This window comes from Argentina anserina, chromosome 1 (genome assembly GCF_933775445.1).
Source record: "Argentina anserina chromosome 1, drPotAnse1.1, whole genome shotgun sequence".
In the NCBI taxonomy this organism is placed as follows: Eukaryota; Viridiplantae; Streptophyta; class Magnoliopsida; order Rosales; family Rosaceae; genus Argentina; species Argentina anserina.
In genome coordinates this window covers 4,325,475-4,344,888 of record NC_065872.1, presented here as the reverse complement: position 1 = coordinate 4,344,888, position 19,414 = coordinate 4,325,475, and the positions used below count along the sequence as shown (strand labels likewise).

Below are 19,414 nucleotides of genomic sequence, written 5' to 3'. Positions count from 1 at the left end.
ATGTTTATGCATTGTAATGCATTTTCAAGCTTCGTATTTGGTCCAATCATCTTAGCATTATTGTCACCTAGTTCAATACAATGCATCATAATAGTCAATGGGAAAAGGGAGATTTATGATCAAAGATAAAATATATAACTTGCTTAATTAACTACCCTCTACATTTTGATTGAACCATTCAATATAACCGGCCAGAACCTGGAAATAGTGATTTCTCTAGTTATGGTTATACGCTAAAGGACAATTAGGAACCTCCTTAGCTGATAATTACAAGGTAATGGTATTAAAAACTTGGCACTATCTTTGCTCTGTTTGTATATAATCTAGATAAAACCAGACCATACATTACACTAGATCAGTTGATCATTGTCCATCTGAAAATGGCTATCCAGCTGATTTTTCTCTTCAGTTACTTAACCATGATCACAGTTGTGATGATGAGTAGCTGCCATGGAGCATTTGTTACAGACCCGGAATTGGATACTAGCACTACTATTACTACTACTAGTGGTAGAGTTGCCTTGTTCGTTTTCGGGGACTCGACTGTGGACCCCGGCAACAACAACTACATCACAACCATCCCGGAAAACCAGGCACATTACAAGCCTTACGGCCAGAACGACTTCTTCGACCACCCCACCGGACGTTTCTCCGATGGTCGTGTCATTGTAGACTATATAGGTGAGTGACTAGTGATATGGTAATTGCATTAAAACTGTGTAGCTTGTGGTCAGCTATGTGATTTTGATGTGTATTAGTTCATGAACTTATGTAGCGGAGTATGCAAAGCTGCCAATAATCCCTCCATTCTTGGGACCAACTATTGATTATACCAATGGTGTGAACTTTGCGTCGGGTGGAGCTGGTGTTCTTCCGGAAACCAATCAAGGATTGGTAAGTGGAGTCTGCTTGCTGTAATTCTTCCGGCCGCTTTCATCAATGGAAGTTAGTTCCCTGCTTATGTAATTGTTTTGATAACCTTGTTTATAGGCGATTGATCTTCCGACACAATTGAGATACTTTGAAGAGGTGCAAAAACGATTGACAAAAAAGCTGGGAGAAGAGAAAGCAAAGGAAGTGATATCAGAAGCAGTGTATTTCTTTAGTATTGGAAGCAATGACTATATGGCCGGTTACTTAGGTAATCAAAAAATGCAGGAACAATATAATCCTGAACAGTATGTGGGAATGGTGATCGGAAATTTGACGCAGGCAATCCAAGTAAGCCTCAAGTATTTATTCATCACTGGTTCACATTAATATAAACATGGTCTCCTCCAAATTTGGCTTAATCAATGTCTTTTTATGCAGGTGTTGTATGAGAAAGGCGGTAGGAAATTTGGTTTCTTGAGGTTGGCTCCGCTTGGTTGCTTGCCTTTCTTTAGGGCTGTGAACCTCAGAGCCACGAGAGGCGGAAGGGGCTGTTTTGAAGGAGCTTCTGCTCTTGCACTAGCTCATAACGATGCATTTAATAATGTGCTCGCAAACATTGGATATGTGCTCAAAGAGTTCAAGTACTGCAGCTCCAATTTCTATGATTGGCTTCAGGAAAGAATAGATCATCCTAACAAATATGGTACATAACCTTTTTTTTTTTTCTCAAACTTTATGCACTGAAAGAAGAATGTTATACTATCACATCTTTTTCTTCTCAAACTCCATTTTGGGGAATCATTTAACATGTAATCGATCTTAGTCTTAATCACTAGAGCTACAAGTCCCAACTTGTGTTGGATGAAAGTTATATGAAATTTATGAGTTCATCAATTATATGCCTCTAAGAAAATTTAGCTGAAACAACAATTTCAGACAAGTGAAAATCATCGATCAATTGAATCTTTGAATGTGTAAAGGTTTCAAGGATGGAATCAATGCTTGCTGCGGAAGCGGACCATATGGAGGCTCGTTCACCTGCGGAGGCACAAAGGAGGATAAAGATTACCAGTTATGTAACAATGCTGATAATTATATATGGTTTGACTCTATCCATGTAACAGAGAGGATCCATGAGCAACTTGCAAAGGGTCTGTGGAATGGACCACCTTCTTCTGTCGGGCCATATAACCTAGAAAGTCTCTTCTTTGAGAAGGAGAAGCTCACCATAGGCGGCATACTTGATAAACCAGAAGCGGATCAGTTCATGTCCTTCTAAGATCTCAGGTCATGCATCAAGTTTCTATATAACTGGCTAGAGCTAGTCAGATACAATTTCAAATTTTCAATGCTTTAACTGTTTTATCATATAAGGTTATATATGTATTTGTGATGTGATCATATATTAGAGTGAAGGCATTATCCGAGTCATTCATGTGTATTGTTTGTTTTCTTGTATTTGATCGCAAAGATTGCTCTGTTGTTAATAACATTGTTCACTTTTAAGAACTGGTTGTACTTTCCCATATCTCATAGATAGTGAGTTTAATATTTGATTGGGGAACACTGTAAGACCATGACACCAAAATTATGTGTATAGGTTAAATCCATTTTTCATTGTACAAAAACTACCCCGATCAATCTGTAATTTACACATTAAGTGTTCGATCTCACAACTGTACGTGGTCTTAGACTTTTTCGTTATCCTCGCAACTTAGCTAGTAAGTTCCGAGCACTTGATCACTTTCTTGAAAAATTGTGCAGAAATGATGAAATATGAATTGTGCAGAGAAAACAGAGCAGTCTCACTTTAGCATGTCCCAATTACTGCATAGGAATCGGAACACTTTTATTTGTTTAGTGATATGCTCTCACTCTTTTGTATTCGACGCAAAACTTATCAGTTTGAACTAGTTTTGCTAGAGAATCCAGCTTCAGGCTGCAAATTTTCAGGGCAATTGAGCTACATTGGTTTGAACTGTGCTTCAATTTCATATACTGTATGAGTGTATGTGAATGAAATTCTTGTTTAGATTGGGTTGAATATATATTGCAGGTGCAGAACAGCATTTGATACAAATGCGGGAAAATTTAAAGCTTACTTTAGGAACTTCTATAAGCTTTGAGATATGGTAATTAATTTGCTTTAATTCCTTTATGATTAATATCTCAGGAAGTAAAAATCTTACTTTCTCAGACTTCTTCTCATTTCAACATAGGATATCATAAGATTTAAGCTGCTTATTTTTTGGTACGCACCCTTGGTTGAAAAATTCTATGACCTTACTGATAAGACCTCCTCCAAGCTCTACGATAAAATGGGGCAAATGTCACATTTATTTACTATTGAAAGTGTAGTCAATAAAAGTGTGGTTGATGATGTCACTAGAGATTAAATATAATTTTCCTTTTATTGACCACATTTAAGCTCTACTAACAATGTAACATCATCAGCCACACTTTTATTAGTTACACTTCCAATAATAAATAAATGTGATATTTGTCCCATTTTGTTGTAGCGAACGAGGATGTCTTGGAAATGGAATCTTCTATGTTCAGTTACTTGAAGTACGAATTGACAGTCGTAACAACTAAATCTTTCATGAACCAATTTGTTCGAGCTGCTCGAGGGGACACTGAACTATCTCTTCGAGATTACACTATGCTTTGTTAGTTGTTACGCCCCATCACTTATAGCTGCCTCTGCAATTTTCCTAGCCAGTTACATTATGCTACCTTCAAAGAGGCCATGGAATTCTACCTTGGAGCATTACACGCTTTACGATCTTTCGGGTTTGCGCGACTGCGTCGAGAATCCCCAGAGTACGTAGTATAGCAATCGCATATTCGCATTGTACTCCTAATCCAATACGGATTTAAGTTCTACTGGAAAATTAAGCTTGCACTCGATCTGCATGCTTCGATCTTCTCTCAATGTTAATTGGTAGACGATATTTTTCACTCCTTAACTGAGAATAAAATGAATAGTTTTGCTTTGCATCTGGTTTATTACTGACGACTATGAAAATCAAACTCATATGATAAATAAAACGATGCCATGCCATGCCTGTAACTGATGCATGTAGCAGCAAAAAGTCCACTTAGGGGGTTGGGGCAAATGAAAGTGTCATTACTATAGTACGTTTGGCATTAATTAAAACTAGCTAAGTCACGCAACTCATGACAGCCTTGAATTGTACGTGATGTTACAAAAACGTTCACATATGAACAACTAATATGTTAATAATAATGCACATGGATCATATGGTATATCATATATTATCTTATCTTCTATCTATTAATAAAATAATAATTATATTTGACTGATTAAAATTTTAAATTACGTACTCAAATTGCCTAGGGATTATTAAACTCCAAAATCAATTTAACTATGGTTTGAAGGATATGATTATAATTTAGAAAATATAAAAGTTAAAAGAACAAATACAAAGAGAAACATAACTACCCATTATTGTATTAGTTTTATTTTTGTTTTTGTTTTTCTTATAATTTATGTTAGAAGAAAAATAACTAAATATAACACACGTGGAGTGTGTTATAAGGCTAGTATATGCTTAATTAACGCATAATAACATATCGTATATAAGCAACAAATGAACCACTTACATAAGTAACATAACTGATAGAACAAGTTGACCTAGGGTACGTTTCTTGTAATATATGAATCGTATTTTTAATTATTGATTTTATTCTAATATGTGACCAACTCCAGGTTTTGAGGTTTCCCTTGATTCTTGTGTTGTAATATTTTTTTAGTAAAATATATATTTTCCTTTCTTAAAAAAAAACTTTAATTGGGAATTCTTGAACTAAACGATGAGTTCACGAGATAAGATGACAAATACGATATTGGTGAGTGTATAACCACTCTCAATCTGAAACCGATGGCTTCAGTTTTCTGTCAGGGCCTCTTTTAATATGTCATTATTAATTACTGTTCTGATGGCGAGATCAACATGCAACGACAACAACCTTTCCTACTACGGTTCAGATTTGATGCTGGAGATTTCACCATGAGATAGCACAGTCCATTACCGGCCAGATCCACCGGTAGTGTGCATGCCTCCTCAATCTTTTCTTCTTCTTTTTTGGGTTAATTTCCTCAATCTTGTTTAGGCACTACACTCCGATCCAAATGTGCTTGGAATTGAATGTACGTAGTCTCTTCGAAGGAGCTGAATGTACGTAATACTTATTCGAAAGAATCGAATGTACTTCACATCTTCCAAACCAATTTCAGTACATAAATCCCTATTGTTGTCATTGAATTCCTAAATATCACGGGAAGAGACGGAAGAGCTGGGAGAGCCTATACTTAATTTTTGCGCTTTCTACATTTTCTAGTTGCATGTTACTATGAAAGTAAAATCTATTTTATTGCTCTTTTGATATATGGATGAACTCAAATTTCAAACCAACAACTATATCCCAACTTTGAAGTATGAATAGGTTAGACAAACACTTTCCAAGTTCCTGCTACATATATCAAATGTATACGACAAATACTACAATCAAAAGAGTTGTAATTCATCGTCGGTCTATATTGTACGTGTTTAAACATTTGCCCACATTTCAGTAAAAAACAAAATTGTTTTCACACATCGAACGCACACTTTCTATAACTTCTTCCGATTCTTAAAACAAAGAAAATAACTTAATCCGGATTCCCGATCATTAACTAGAAACATACCTTGAAACTATATTATTTGCGTGTTTGGTACTATTTCGTCACACATTTGGTCGCACAACTCATCACACCGTGTTCTGATGTGACAAACCCAGGAAATCAATAGTTTGCCACGTGCTTAATAAGGATCAAGGATGTGATAATCTGGTATTACCAAAATGATGGACCTGTTTTGCATATTATATACAAGTCTAATCATACAAGAAAAGCATATGGTTCACAATAGCTCATAGAATATGCTTGAGCTAATAGCATACGAAAATTCAAGGCACATATACATATGCTAATAATGTGCGAAAGATATGATTGAACCAACCTGAAGGGTGCTAGGGTTTTTGTGTGTGTGTGATCCACGTTTGTGCAATAGTCTTCTGGGTTTAATGTGACAATGTGAGATGTACCCTCTTTGTTATTTTGTGATGAAAGAAGCAAGACTAAGTTGGCGGTATGTGAACCCAGAAAATGATGAGCAATGTGAATGGTGATCAATTATTGATAGAGTGACGGGTGTTCAAAATGACAGGCAAGTTGTGGGTAGCAACAGAGAGGACCAAAATCTGGGTTGTTTGGTTTGGATACTCATGGCTGCACTGCACATCACCACCAATGGCCATGGGGCTTGATATATAAATCAACACACGGGCCATGATAATAACAGACTAATTAAGTTGTTAATACGATTTTATATTTCACAATCTACAGTAGTTTGGTACAACAATGGAAGTCAAACCCAATTGACTTCTTCTAAGTGCTCCAACCAAAGAAGGAAATTGATCATCGAAAAAGAAGAAGGGGAAAAGAAAAGGCTCTCCTTTGTATAATATTTTTATAAAAAAAAACTTAGTATATTCTTTAAAAAAAAGCTCTCCTTTGTCTTGTTAAGAATATACTAAGTTTTTTTAAAAAATATTATAAATTCAAGATGTAACAGTATTTACTCAAATATATTTTCGTAATGATGTATAATTCGAGCTTTGTGAGATTTCTTCGCCTTGCTAACATTCATAATTGTTTGTGTTTGAATTATTTAACATTGTGTGTGTTTCATATATATTATGTAGTTAGGTAGATTGATGGTCATTACTTTTGATATACATTCTTTCGTGAGTAATTGTCTCTAACTTAAATATAAGATATTACCATTAAGTAATTTGAACGGAGATTTTAGGATGAAGTAATCATTGGTATGATCCACAATGTCAAATGACCAGTAATAAACCGGATTCACCAAACGTGGAGAAAACCAAAGAAAGAGGCTCGGGAAGAGAAAAAGACTGATTCAACGAAATATGCCGATTTAAAACTATAACATCATTTTCAACAATTGAATCATATAAAGACAATATATAGCTTGAACGCCATTTGTGAAAAACTAAAAAAGATAACATGCCTTGCACAAGTGCAGTTGTGAAGTTTGAAGCGAATTTGGTAATACGTTTGAATAATAATGTCATTGGTAAGAAACAAGTCGTTTTCACATTATTCAATGAGACAAAATTACATAGATCGGATCGTATTTCACTATATTAGTACATCATATAATTAACATTATTTCACTTCTCAAAAAACAATTTGTGAAACCCATAATCTGAAAAAATAAAAATAAAAATGCTTACGGCAAGTAATTATATAATTATATGCACTTAAACTACTCTCTTTATTCCACAAATTAATACTTATCTTGGTTTCCAAATTAAGATAAATTAGGATCGTGTCTTCTCTCTTAATCAAGATTCAAGATTATACTTACCAAAAACATAACATTACGGTATAATCACAAAATATACTCCACAATGATAAATACAGTCACCACTTAAAAACCACAAAATAATTACCAATTACTCTCCTAATCATTCATAATATCAGAAACACCCATCAAGGTCATCCAAAATCATAATAATTCAATACCAAAAAACAAAACAAAACAAAAATAATAGTGTGGACTACACCCAAGTTTTTATGTGGCTTTCGTTTGGCCCTCATGTGTCGTACACACATGACACCAAAAATAAATAAATATGTGTCGTACAAAAAAATTAAAAGAACGATCCAATAATTAGGTCTCGGTTCCTTTCCCTGGTTTCCAACCCAATTTTCCTTCTCGAACCTCCCAAACTCTTTTATTTATTTTCCCCTAAATTTTTTTTTTTTTTAATTCTCTATGGTATATATACATTTTTGCGCCTCCATATTTCCTTTTCAAGTTTTAATATAGCTGATTAGCTTTTCCCTTCCATATAAAGCTTCCATTTTCAAACCTATCTATCTATCTATCCTCCCCTAATTTTACGTCCTCAATTTTCCAATTTACATTTTGATTCGATCCCCGCAATTTATATTCCCATTATTCCCTTCTCTCTCCTTTATTCGATTATTATTCGCTTAAATCAATCGCAAGAGATCAGAGAGTTTTCTGATTTGAAACGGCGCCGTGTTGATCCAGTCGATTTCAATCTTTTCTCCGGTGGAATTCTGGCACGGTCAAACAGCTCAGCTGCTGCGGAGGAGGAGATTTGTGCTGCGTTTGTGTTGTAGATTGGGAATTTGATTGTGGAATGTTGTATTTGAAGCAGCCGAACTCCCAAGTCTGGGGCTCATTTGGTGAATGAAACTTCCGGCGAGGGTTTCCGGTTGCGATTTTTAGGGTTTGGATTCGGTGCGCTGTGCATGATATTCTGATTCGGCCCTGAGCTTTGAGCTCGGGGATCTTGATTTTGGAAATTATAAGAAGAAATGGCGTCGTCCGAAAATGAGCCGGAACCGCCGCCGCCGCCGTCATCACACGCCGGTGGAGGTGAGGAAGAAGAAGCTGTTACTGCTACTACTCCTCCTCAGCACGTAGATATGCAGAAGTTCAGGCTTTACGAGACTCGATCGGTAATTATTCCTCTATTCAGCTCAATGTTTCAGTCATTTTCCTGATCGATTGTGTATGTATTTGTGTAATTTTATTACGAAACGGTAGCATTGTTTGTGATGCTTTATTTAGTTTTGCGATTTTTTTAGGTTTAATTATGTTGTTGAAATCTATGATATTGGAGCAATGGATGTTATGGATAACGAGTTATTTGTTTGGTGGATTTCAGAACTTTTACATGATTGGGAGAGACAAGAGTAGAACATACTGGAGGGTACTGAAAATTGATAGGTTGGATCCGTGTGAGCTTAATGTTCTTGAAGATTCTACTACTTATACCGAGCGTGAATGCTCCGACCTGTTGAGGCGGGTACATGAAGGGAACAAGGTCACTGGCGGATTGAAGTTTGTCACTACTTGTTACGGCATTATTGGTATGGGGGAGAACTCTGAGATTGATTACGTTTTTGTTGTGCACTCTACAAACTGTTTCTCTGATTACTGTGGCTTGGTGGTTGTAGGGTTTATCAAATTTCTGGGGCCGTATTACATGCTTCTTATAACCAAAAGAAGAAAAATTGGTGTCATTCGTGGCCACGTGGTTTATGCCATATCCAAAAGTGAAATGATCCCACTTCCAAATTCTTCTGTTCGGTGCAGTATATCTGATTCTGGAGATGAAAACAGGTATTTGTTCGTTCTGTAAACTGTATTGATCACTATACATTATAACGGAAGTAATATTATCTGCAATTCGTTGATCTTGGCCTGAATTAGTAACTCTCTAGTATATATAAAATTGATCCATCTTATCTTAGACCATATGAGATTTAAGCAGCATCGCATTGTATGGTGTGAGGGCTTCTAGATTGGCCCTATCTTAATATTAGTTCTTCTTGCAAGTTGTGTAGTGCTCAAATATGCTATTTTCAAACTAGTTCGTGATATGTTCTGGATTATTTGTACTTGCTGATGTCATATGTAAACGAATTTATGCATATTTGATAACTGAGTTCTAAGAATTTGGTTATCACTTCTATTTTCTCATAGTATGAGACATTTTATAGCCCAGATTTTCTCGGGTTTATTATTCATTGCTCAGCTCATCCTTTAGGTCATGGCAATATTACAGATGCTTCTGCCATAACTCTTTGTCAGATTTTTTCTGCTAATACATTCTCTTTTCCATTGATGGCCTCAGATACAAGAAGCTCTTGTGCACAATGGACCTCACCAAGGACTTCTTTTTCAGCTACTCATACAATGTAATGCGTAGTCTTCAGAAGAACATGTGTGATCATAAGATGGGACATGTCGTGTATGAAACCATGTTTGTGTGGAATGAGTTCTTAACTCGGGGCGTAAGGAATCATCTACAAAATAGTGCTTGGACAGTTGCATTGGTTTATGGTTTCTTTAGACAGGTAAGGGTGTTCTTTCCTTCACAGGTTCCTGCTCTGGAGTACTTCACTTAGAATGTGTTGGAACAATCATTATTATCTCATGTCAGTCATGCGTAGATTTATTATTATTGGGTATTTTGAAGATTTATTATTATTTAGGTCTTTTTTTTACCATCTATTTCATCTGTTAAAATTGCTAGCATTTAGTGGATGATTGTTGTGTTCTTGTTTTTTTTTTTTTTTCAATTTGGATTTCGGACTGATGGCTTATTGAAACATAATGCAGGCCACTCTCTCTACCGTTGGACGTGATTTCAAACTGACTCTCATTGCAAGACGTTCACGTCACTATGCAGGAACCAGGTGAGGGCGCATCAAATTTAGATTCCCTGATTTAATTAGTTGGATTAAATACTTGTGACACCTTATACTTTAGGTGTAAAAACAGTTTTGTCCTTCTACTTTCAAATTTAATCTGTATATCCTTTAACTCTTACTTTTTAACAGTTTTGTCCTTTTTTTAACAGTTTTTTCAATTCCGTTAGTTGACTGTCAAAAAATTCCGTTAAACCGTTAAAATGCCTAGAATACTCCCAATTCAAATCAGATTTTTCTTTCTTTTCTTATGCCTTTTTTTTCTCTTTTGGTTTTTCTTGTTTTTAAATTTAATTCATCATATGTGCTATCAAATATATATAATTGTAATTAACACAAATTATCAAATTAATTATAAACAAGAAAATGACGATCTTGCTCCCTATCAAGTTATTTGAGAACTTGGAGTAGATGTAAAACAAGTAAAATGGAATGACTCTCCTCACGTAGGTGTGCTTCAAAACTCAAACTTAGAGCGAATGATAGTGAGTGCATTGCTTGAAAACTTTATTACTAGTAATTGCACTCTATTTCAAATTATAATCTAATCCTTGTTGTACGACAAAAGGTTTACTTTTTAACATTTTTTCTTCCTTTGGTCAGAGCACCCAAGCTCATTGTTGGAAATTTTGTTAATTTGCTTGTGCAATAAGAGGAGAATTAATGACAATTGCTTAACATCAAGTTGGAAATAAATAATTTGAAACTATTTTTGCATCAAAGTATGGTTATGATAGTAGAAGTCTTTTTTGTCTTAGCATTGTAGAAAATAATCAAAATATGTTTGTAGAACATCATAATATAAAAGAAGTTTCTAACTGGATTTGAGTACTGACACTCACATGTCATTTTAGGCATTATCCAATTGATTATAAGATGTTTACAATTAATTTGATGATTTGTGTTGATTACAATTATATATATTTGATGGCAGATATGATGAATTAAATTTAAAAACAAGAAAAACAAAAAGAAAGACCAAAAGAGAAAATAAAAAAGGCATAAGAAAATAAAGAAAATAAATCTTATTTGAATTGGGGGTATTCTAGACATTTTAACGGCTTAACAAAAATTTTTTAACGGTCAACTAACGGAATGGACAAAACTGTTAAAAAATAAGAGTTAAAGGATATACATATTAAATTTAAAAGTAGAAGGAGAAAACTGTTTTTACACCTAAAGTATAGGGTGTCACAAGTATTTAATCCTAATTAGTTTTTCATTTTTTTTGGTTTGATGAATAGGTTAAGAAACTGGACTGTCTTCCTAATTAAATAGGTTAAATAGGTAAGCTTAGATGATCTTGTTAGATGGTGTATCCACCATATTATTCTTGTGCTGAAGGTGCTCTTCTGAGAAACAGTGCATTGGCTTTTTTTCTTTTTCTGCATAATGTGTCTCTTCTCTTGGTTCCCCTTGGATTTAGGTGTTAATATTTATTCTGTATATAGTGTTTATTTATATTTTAAAGCTGTAAACATGGTTCATTTATTTATTTACTTTTTTTTTTAATTTCTTTGAATATGGGAGGATAATGAATGCTACTTAGCATTCTTACATTGTTATGCACATACTATATGTTCATGTGTATACATCTCACTTGTTTCTGTTACTCGTATAGGTATCTAAAACGTGGTGTTAATGAGAAGGGAAGAGTAGCTAATGATGTTGAGACTGAACAAATAGTGTTCGAGGATGTTCCTGAGGGCTTTCCTATGCAAATAAGCTCTGTTGTACAGAACCGTGGCTCAATCCCTCTATATTGGTCACAAGAAACATCGCGTTTAAACATTAAACCAGATATAATATGTATGTCATGTTGTAAGATGTAGCCCTTAAGATTGTGTTTTGAATTTGTGTAACTAACTTCTGTCTCCTTCCAGTGTCAAAGAAGGATGAAAACTATGAAGCCACTAGGCTTCATTTTGAAAATCTTGTCAAGAGATATGGGAACCCTATCATAATTTTAAATCTCATCAAGGTAATTTATGGAGTGACAGTCATGCACTAATATTATTTGCTTTTCTTTTCCCTTTTGTTTCTGTTCTTCTGCACAATGCCAACTGAAATATGCACTAAACTATGATTATATTACCATACATCTGTAACAAAATGAGGCATTCGGTAATGTAGTTCTGCTGTTAGTTCTTTCAGTTATTGAGCTATACATTTTGATTATTTTTTGTAATTTTTATCAACAGACGCAGGAAAAGAGGCCTCGAGAGTCCATTCTACGCACAGAGTTTGCTAATGCAATTGATTTCATAAATAAAGATCTGTCTGAGGAGAATCGTCTCAGATTCCTCCACTGGGATTTGCACAAACATTCACAAAGGTATATCTTATGCCTAATTTTTAAATTTGGTTCTGATAATAAGGTAGTCTGATATTGTTTTCCTTAAACAAAGTGTGACATTGTTTCCTTCTTCCCTCCAGCAAAGCTATAAATGTTTTACTACTCCTGGGCAAGGTGGCTACATATGCCTTGAGTTTGACTGGGTTCTTCTATTGTCAAGTTACACCAGAAATGGGCTTGATTGATTGGCCTTCATCCGAGTAAGCTGTCATCTCTTTCACTAGTTTTCATGTTGTACGTACCTTTAGTGCTTGGATGACCTTACTGCCATATATATAGATGTACATTTACTGTATTCGTAAGTTTGTTCTGTCTTGCACTGTGAAGTTTCACTTGAAAATCCTGAGTATGTTGTCATCTCATTTAATGTTCTAGGTTTTCATACTTTGCGTGCTTAGTACTTGTATCAATACCACCAGGTGGTAGAATTTATGTTCTATTTTACTGAGAACATTGTCTGAGCTCCAACAATCAATACTATTCCTTTCATCTGGGGCCATAGATCTGTAATGTACTCTTATAGGTCAATTATGTTAAGTGTATGTCCAATTGTTGAGGTCTTGTTCAGCTTATTCTTGGGTGTGTCCCTCACATTTTCGTATATGTATATATATATATATATATATATTTTTTTTTTTATTAGTTGTTAATCTGTGAATTCCTTATCCTCTTTTTAATTAGTTCTCTAGAGCATTTAGTTCTGCTGTACTTTGTTTGAAAACTTCTTACGTCTTCAAAAGGTTTCTTTGCATTTATTTGTTTACCTGTTGGCACTCCTATTGGGAAAGAGGATGTGCTTTGCAGTATATCAAATCTGCAAGACATACGGAAATGATCACATATTCACATAAAACCTTATTACATGCTTGTTTTTGTAAATTTTAAGAAATAATTCTGGTTTTACTTTTACTGTTCTTTGACAATGTATATATGGAACAGAAATTTTGAAAATGGTATGTCTCCCCAAAGACATTATGCTAATGGAGAGGAGGATGTTGATAGCATAGCGGGGAAACCAACTGAAGATGACAACGTTGGAAATGGAGATCATTCTTCCAAACCATCTACATTCCAGAAGGGGGTGCTCAGGACCAATTGCATAGACTGCCTTGATCGCACTAATGTTGCACAGTATGCATATGGGTTGGCTGCTCTAGGACACCAGCTTCATGCTTTGGGACTTGTAGAGAATCCCAAGATAGACCTTGACGATCCCTTGGCTGATGAATTGATGGGATTTTATGAAAGAATGGGGGATACACTTGCACACCAGTATGGTGGTTCAGCTGCTCACAATAAGGTGAGGAATGTGTTTTGGTGTGAAAATTTGGAGTGAATAACCTCTGGGATTTCAGGATTGACTAATATTCAGTATGCGTACTCATTACCGGTTATAAAATGATAGTCATATACCCTTTATGGGTCTTTGAAACTGAATAAAATCCTATGCTTTACAGATATTTTCAGAAAGAAGAGGTCAGTGGAGAGCAGCAACTCAGTCTCAGGAATTCTTCAGAACTCTTCAACGGTATTACAGCAATGCGTACATGGATGCACAGAAGCAAGATGCAATTAATGTGTGAGTTCTTGAGTCTTAGTCATATTATTCTTTTTCAAGTTTCCTGAACAAAAAGAATGTGTAAATCATATGTACAATAATATATATGTATGGAAAAAGACAAGCAGTTGCGCTTTTGACGATCCTGCAACCTTTTTTCCATGGATGCATTCACTTACAATTATGCATGACAATGCTGAAAGTCCTGAATCGTGTAATATTGGTGCAGATTTCTTGGGTACTTTCAACCGCAGCAAGATAAACCTGCACTATGGGAACTGAATTCAGACCAGCATTGCCATGATGGGAGGCATGGGTCTAAAGACCTTGATGAAGATGGATGGTATGTAGCAGGCCAATCAAATGCCTTGATATTTGATAATTTGTGGCAATATTCACTCTAATATCTTCTCTATGTGTTATTCAATATTTTCACTTGCTAAATGCTGACGCTTCCCTTTTTCATATTGATTGTCGAATCTTTTACTGACTGATTGCTTCTCTGCATCTAGGTCTATAATCAAGAGATCATATTCTGATGGAAACATTCTATGTCCAAATAGCTCGCCTTTGTCAGCACCAAGTGTTAAGCAGGAGACTAACTATCCAGTTTTGCCTAATCAAAGTCAACAAAGCAAGATGCTTTCAGAATCTTCACCTGAAATATCAACTTGTGAGAGTGATATTGCTTATTCAAGGTTAGCAAGCAACGTTTGTTCTTCTGTTCATTATTATCGTTTTCTTGTATTACATCTTCTAATGATGGAGCAAAACAACATTTGAAGTCTATACTGTTCTTTGATCTTGAATATGGAAAGTCAAGAGGAGAGTTTTCAGAGCATACTAGGAAGTCTAAAGAGGGCAATATTGTGAGAAACTTATTGCACTCACTAATTTTTGGGGTTCGATGAAAAATGTAGGGCATGCAATTTTTTTATCTTGATTTTATTTCTTGGGACTACCCACCAAAGCAGGCTCGACATCGTGTATTCTCCCTTATCACATTATGAATAAGTCGAGTTTTGTATCATTGCTGAGGCAAACATTAGAAATAAAAAATAAAAAAAAACTTATTTTACTTAGAAGGATATTCAAGGAAATTGAGGACAGTACGTAAAAAAGATTACTTAAAGGAAAAAAAAATGCTACCCTAGGTTTTCCTGGACTCCTTTGCATTGTAGTCATCCAGCTTATTGTATTTTGGTGTTTCTATACAGGTACACGCCCTTGATGCCTCGCAGGCTACTTTTTGGAGAGTTGCAAAGACATCGGTGTCTTGAAAGTGATCAGATTTACTATTCTGAACACGGAGATGGATATAATTTCTCGAACTTTGTGGATCTAGACTGGCTATCTTCCTCTGGGAATTCATGCGAGGAGGAGCCGTTTGAGAGGTATTTACTGTGCTTACCAAATAAAAATTAAAACGGATCTTTTTCATTGATTACAGAAGAGAGTTTCTTTATTTTGATTGGATATCCATATTTATTACACTGTTGCCTGAAAGTGGACATGTAATGGTTGTAGATCGTCATTACTCACCAACTCACCACTTGAGGGGCTGTCATCCGAGAATGTTGGCAACGGAATAACAGGAGATTCTACACCCTCCACAAGTGAATATGGGTCCATCTTGAAGGTCAGTGAACTTCCCTTTGGAATGCTAGAATAATTGCCCCACTTGGATAGCTTCGTTCGTATTTCCTTCTCTCTTTTGATTATTGTTTTCTCTGTTTTGGTCTGAAACTCATTCATTTTACAGTACTCAAATTGTTCCAGGAAGGAAAATTAATTATCCATTTCTTTTGTTTTGAGCTGGATAGTCATTCTTTTGTCCCGCAATATATGACGTCAGATTGAAATTATGTTACTTGCACCTGTCTTTCCCAACAAAATGGACTCCCATATCAGTTAAAAATTCTAGCTGTTGCTGTCTTATAATCTGCAGGGGAAAGGAACAGAATTATCCTTTAGTAATGGAGAGAGTTCCAAAGTTCCTGAAGACTTCCCAGATAGCTTTGCGAACTGGGTCAATTATGGAGAAACAATCTGCCACTGAAGTTTGGATCATTTTTCCCCTGTAATGCATTATCGGCTCTCTGTAGATGGCACGTGAGGCTTAAATGCTGATCCATGGATGAGAAATTATGGTGAGTTAGCCATGCCTGGAACAAAAAGAAAGCAAAAGCACTAGAAGGCAGTGTGGTGTTCGATACAGCATTGACTCGGTCGTAAGAAATTTCAGTCGGGAACCAATACCTAAGTAGAGAGTAAATAGTCAACAGTTGAGATTCTTTAGGAGCTCTTCCTCCGTTGGTTCTTGGACTCAAGATCTAATTCTTGTAAATATTTTGCTCTGTTGTTTGACACTCCACTTTAGAATTCCAGGTCATTGATTCTTTATATACCTTCATGCTTGTGAACATTCATAAAACTAACGATGCGGGTACATGTATCCAAAAATCTACTGTTGATCAAATTACTGGCCTTCAGTGTAATAGGTGGAGTTATTATTGGTTAGGGAGAGTATTTAGGAGTACCCAGAGCAATAAATATACAGTAATTCATTCATTCAAGAATTGCCGTTGGCAATTACTCTTTCCATATCACCAACTCGTAGATGCAGACATCTAAAATCTCGACGAAAGAGAACCGCCATTACAGAACATTTATGTAGCAAGGTTTTGCAGCAAGTTTTAGCCTAGTTGCGTCCCACACAGCAAATGATTTGAGTTCTTTTTCTCCTCTTATAAAGCTTCAAGCAAAAGGAAAAAGAAGACCACCCAGATAAACTTAATATCAAATCCTTCCATTGCTTTTTAATGTATGCTCGGCAAGTCAAAATAGAATAAACGAAGCTACAGAGCCACATAATGAACCATCTAAACCATGTAATCATATAAGTAGTTTTGAATCCAAAGCTTGAAATATGGGAACAAGGTCCATAACTCCATATGGAAATGGGCAGGAAAAGCATCAACCCAGAATTGGAAAGATTCGAGCCACATGATCTAACGGAATTCCATCGTCAGTGCTTTTCTTCAGCTCCGGATGGTTAAATTCATTTCGAGGTAGGACAATGAGTTGGCCCTTGCCATGACCCTTCTCAAGAACCCATCCGCTGTTGGCAGCATGATGCTCGAGAAATTTGTCCAGAGATATACCTTCAAGGTTGATTGCCTGAGTCAAACCACAGGATATTTTAAGTTTCCAGAGACAGCTGCACTAGGCTATAAATGAATCTACAGAGATCCAATAAATTGACCAGATATACTAAAAACTTTTGACCTTTCAAATTAAAGTTCGGAAGGAACAACAAGTATATACCTCAGCAAGCACAGATCTGGGAACCTTTTGGTAAGTCAAGGAAAGAACATGAACAGCATAGGCTTGGATCGCTTGCTCAAAACCTGAAACCAATTCCTATAGTAAGCCACAATTACAAAACGCAGATAACATAAACAATGGACAGATGAAGTACACGAAAATACCTGGGACAGCTTCAAGTATGTGACGATTCTTAGAAGCTTCATCCCAGAACTGACTGAATCTTCCAGTCTGCAAAAAGAAGAACTAGAGTTATAAGGGACTGCATGAGTGATGATGAAAAACCACATTTTTCAACAAAGCAATTGTACCTCCAAATAGTGAGATAGAACAATAAGTGTCTTGAACTGCTCCTCCATTTGCTGATAAGAAAAAGAAACAAAGTACAAAATTCGTTGATCAAAACTCTCAAGCTTTTAAACTACTCAATCGACCAAAACAACAACTAAACACCGATACAATATGCAACTCTTAATGAAAACAAACAAGTAGTAAATCGGCAGAGAATAAAAGAACAATACCACTCGTTCCGGAATCAAGAAAAGACAGAGGCTGAAATCAGGAGCCGGCATTGCCATCAGCGCCTACACCATCAACACACACACAAAACTTAAACCACATTTCCTATACCACCACTTAAAAACAATAACAATCGAAAACCAAAAGTCGAAAGTTTTTCGAGATTAAAATGCATACCTTAACCAAAATGCGAGCAACAATTTGAGTGCTCATACGCTCCGGCTCAAACTGCACACGAAAACCACATCAAAAACCATCACAAAACAAAGCACGAAAATCCAAACAGAAGCAAAAGCACTATTCCTAAACCCTAAATCTCACCTGATAGAGACGAAGAAGGCATAGATTCGCATCAAGACTGTAGGTCTGTGACGAAACCTAAGAATCGAAATCATAATTTCACTCTAATTCAGTCAATCAATCAAAGCAAATTTAATCAACAAATCGAATCGAATTGATTGAAACAGAAGGCGAGACCTGCTCGTTGACGTAGCTTTCGAGATCGGGGAGGATATCGGGGTTGTAAGGATTGACGGCGACCAATTGCTCCACCGTGAACGACACTTGCTGCTGCTGCTGCGGCGACGGCGGCGTTTGCTGTGGAGCCTCTCTTCCCATCTTTTCGGCTTTGAAAATTCACTGAAACCCTAACGAACGAAAGTGGCGAGGGTTTTGGCTACTTCTCCTTCGCGCAAAACGAAAACAGCGAGAGAGAGAGCTCGAGGGTTTTTGCTCCACTGAGGTCTATAACCATTGAAGGCATCTCAAATTACCTACGTAACCCCGTACTCCTAAAATTTGAGGTATTTTCGTAACTAAAAAAAATATAAATTATCAGTGACATAATAACATAAAAGAAGATAAAGTTCTAATTTTAATATGAAGTATCATTTTAAACAATCTAGATTTTAAATTTTGGGTTCGACTTTTATGATTTGATCCCAGATCTATGAGTAACGTAAATAACTTTATTTATCAAACTCAACTCCTTAACAATTTTAGACAACTAAAGCGTTTTTTAGCACAAACTTCACTTCTTTGTTGCTTTAGTTTTTTTAAGGCTCTATACACAAATTTTTGTTAACAATAAGGTGAATGTTATCTTATAAAAAGAATTGACGTCCTTATGACAATCAGAATCTAGATTAATTATCTTCCCTATCAATCATGCACAGAGATAGTTTCAAAGCTAGAACTGTGTTGTGCACCTTTCTATCTCAATGGAGACTTTTGTGTGAGAGTGATGAAACTTCTCTGATCTAAAATCCAGAAAAATTACAATGCACATTCTTGCACTGGATGTCTTTTCTGCATATTCTGTAAATAGAGGAAAATATTAAACCAATGAATTCGTGAAGGTTGAGTTTGATAGTTGTAACATAAAACATTATGCATGTAGCCAGGCTGATCTGAACAACACTCAGAATTGAAGTATTTC

General features: G+C 35.8%; 3 protein-coding genes across 3 annotated transcripts; 2 read left to right on the top strand and 1 right to left on the bottom strand.

Annotated features, from left to right (window-relative positions):
• The first annotated feature begins 399 nt into the window (after positions 1 to 399).
• LOC126796330 (GDSL esterase/lipase 1-like) lies at positions 400 to 2,529 on the top strand. The gene is made up of 5 exons (XM_050523132.1): positions 400 to 681; positions 776 to 894; positions 991 to 1,221; positions 1,312 to 1,576; positions 1,854 to 2,529. The coding sequence occupies exons 1-5, from the start codon at positions 420 to 422 to the stop codon at positions 2,150 to 2,152; spliced, it is 1,176 nt and encodes a 391-aa protein (XP_050379089.1). The 5' UTR covers positions 400 to 419; the 3' UTR covers positions 2,153 to 2,529.
• Positions 2,530 to 7,909: 5,380 nt separating this feature from the next.
• On the top strand, positions 7,910 to 16,701 carry LOC126786110 (phosphoinositide phosphatase SAC3). Its single transcript, XM_050511867.1, has 16 exons — positions 7,910 to 8,458; positions 8,668 to 8,872; positions 8,960 to 9,125; positions 9,640 to 9,862; positions 10,128 to 10,204; positions 11,838 to 12,025; positions 12,100 to 12,197; positions 12,418 to 12,551; positions 12,653 to 12,772; positions 13,512 to 13,872; positions 14,030 to 14,151; positions 14,360 to 14,473; positions 14,643 to 14,828; positions 15,348 to 15,524; positions 15,658 to 15,769; positions 16,079 to 16,701. The coding sequence occupies exons 1-16, from the start codon at positions 8,315 to 8,317 to the stop codon at positions 16,187 to 16,189; spliced, it is 2,538 nt and encodes an 845-aa protein (XP_050367824.1). The 5' UTR covers positions 7,910 to 8,314; the 3' UTR covers positions 16,190 to 16,701.
• Positions 16,702 to 16,920: 219 nt separating this feature from the next.
• LOC126786194 (eukaryotic translation initiation factor 3 subunit K) lies at positions 16,921 to 18,703 on the bottom strand. Its single transcript, XM_050511982.1, has 8 exons — positions 18,454 to 18,703; positions 18,298 to 18,354; positions 18,154 to 18,204; positions 17,979 to 18,041; positions 17,769 to 17,819; positions 17,622 to 17,688; positions 17,458 to 17,540; positions 16,921 to 17,310 (listed from the first exon to the last, which is right to left on the bottom strand). Exons 1-8 carry the CDS (start codon positions 18,592 to 18,594, stop codon positions 17,107 to 17,109), a joined length of 717 nt encoding a protein of 238 aa, XP_050367939.1. The 5' UTR covers positions 18,595 to 18,703; the 3' UTR covers positions 16,921 to 17,106.
• Between the last annotated feature and the right edge of the window lie 711 nt (positions 18,704 to 19,414).

Excerpts from the sequence above, each read along its gene's own strand:
- LOC126796330 (XM_050523132.1), top strand. The coding sequence starts at position 420 with ATGATCACAGTTGTGATGATGAGTAGCTGCCATGGAGCATTTGTTACA. Across the intron at positions 682-775 it reads TGTCATTGTAGACTATATAG|CGGAGTATGCAAAGCTGCCA; the intron begins GTGAGTGACTAG and ends GAACTTATGTAG. Across the intron at positions 895-990 it reads CGGAAACCAATCAAGGATTG|GCGATTGATCTTCCGACACA; the intron begins GTAAGTGGAGTC and ends CCTTGTTTATAG.
- LOC126786110 (XM_050511867.1), top strand. The coding sequence starts at position 8,315 with ATGGCGTCGTCCGAAAATGAGCCGGAACCGCCGCCGCCGCCGTCATCA. Across the intron at positions 9,863-10,127 it reads TTTATGGTTTCTTTAGACAG|GCCACTCTCTCTACCGTTGG; the intron begins GTAAGGGTGTTC and ends AACATAATGCAG. Across the intron at positions 12,552-12,652 it reads TTGCACAAACATTCACAAAG|CAAAGCTATAAATGTTTTAC; the intron begins GTATATCTTATG and ends TCTTCCCTCCAG.
- LOC126786194 (XM_050511982.1), bottom strand. The coding sequence starts at position 18,594 with ATGGGAAGAGAGGCTCCACAGCAAACGCCGCCGTCGCCGCAGCAGCAG. Across the intron at positions 18,355-18,453 it reads AAAGCTACGTCAACGAGCAG|GTTTCGTCACAGACCTACAG; the intron begins GTCTCGCCTTCT and ends TTCGATTCTTAG. Across the intron at positions 17,541-17,621 it reads CATACTTGAAGCTGTCCCAG|GTTTTGAGCAAGCGATCCAA; the intron begins GTATTTTCGTGT and ends AATTGGTTTCAG.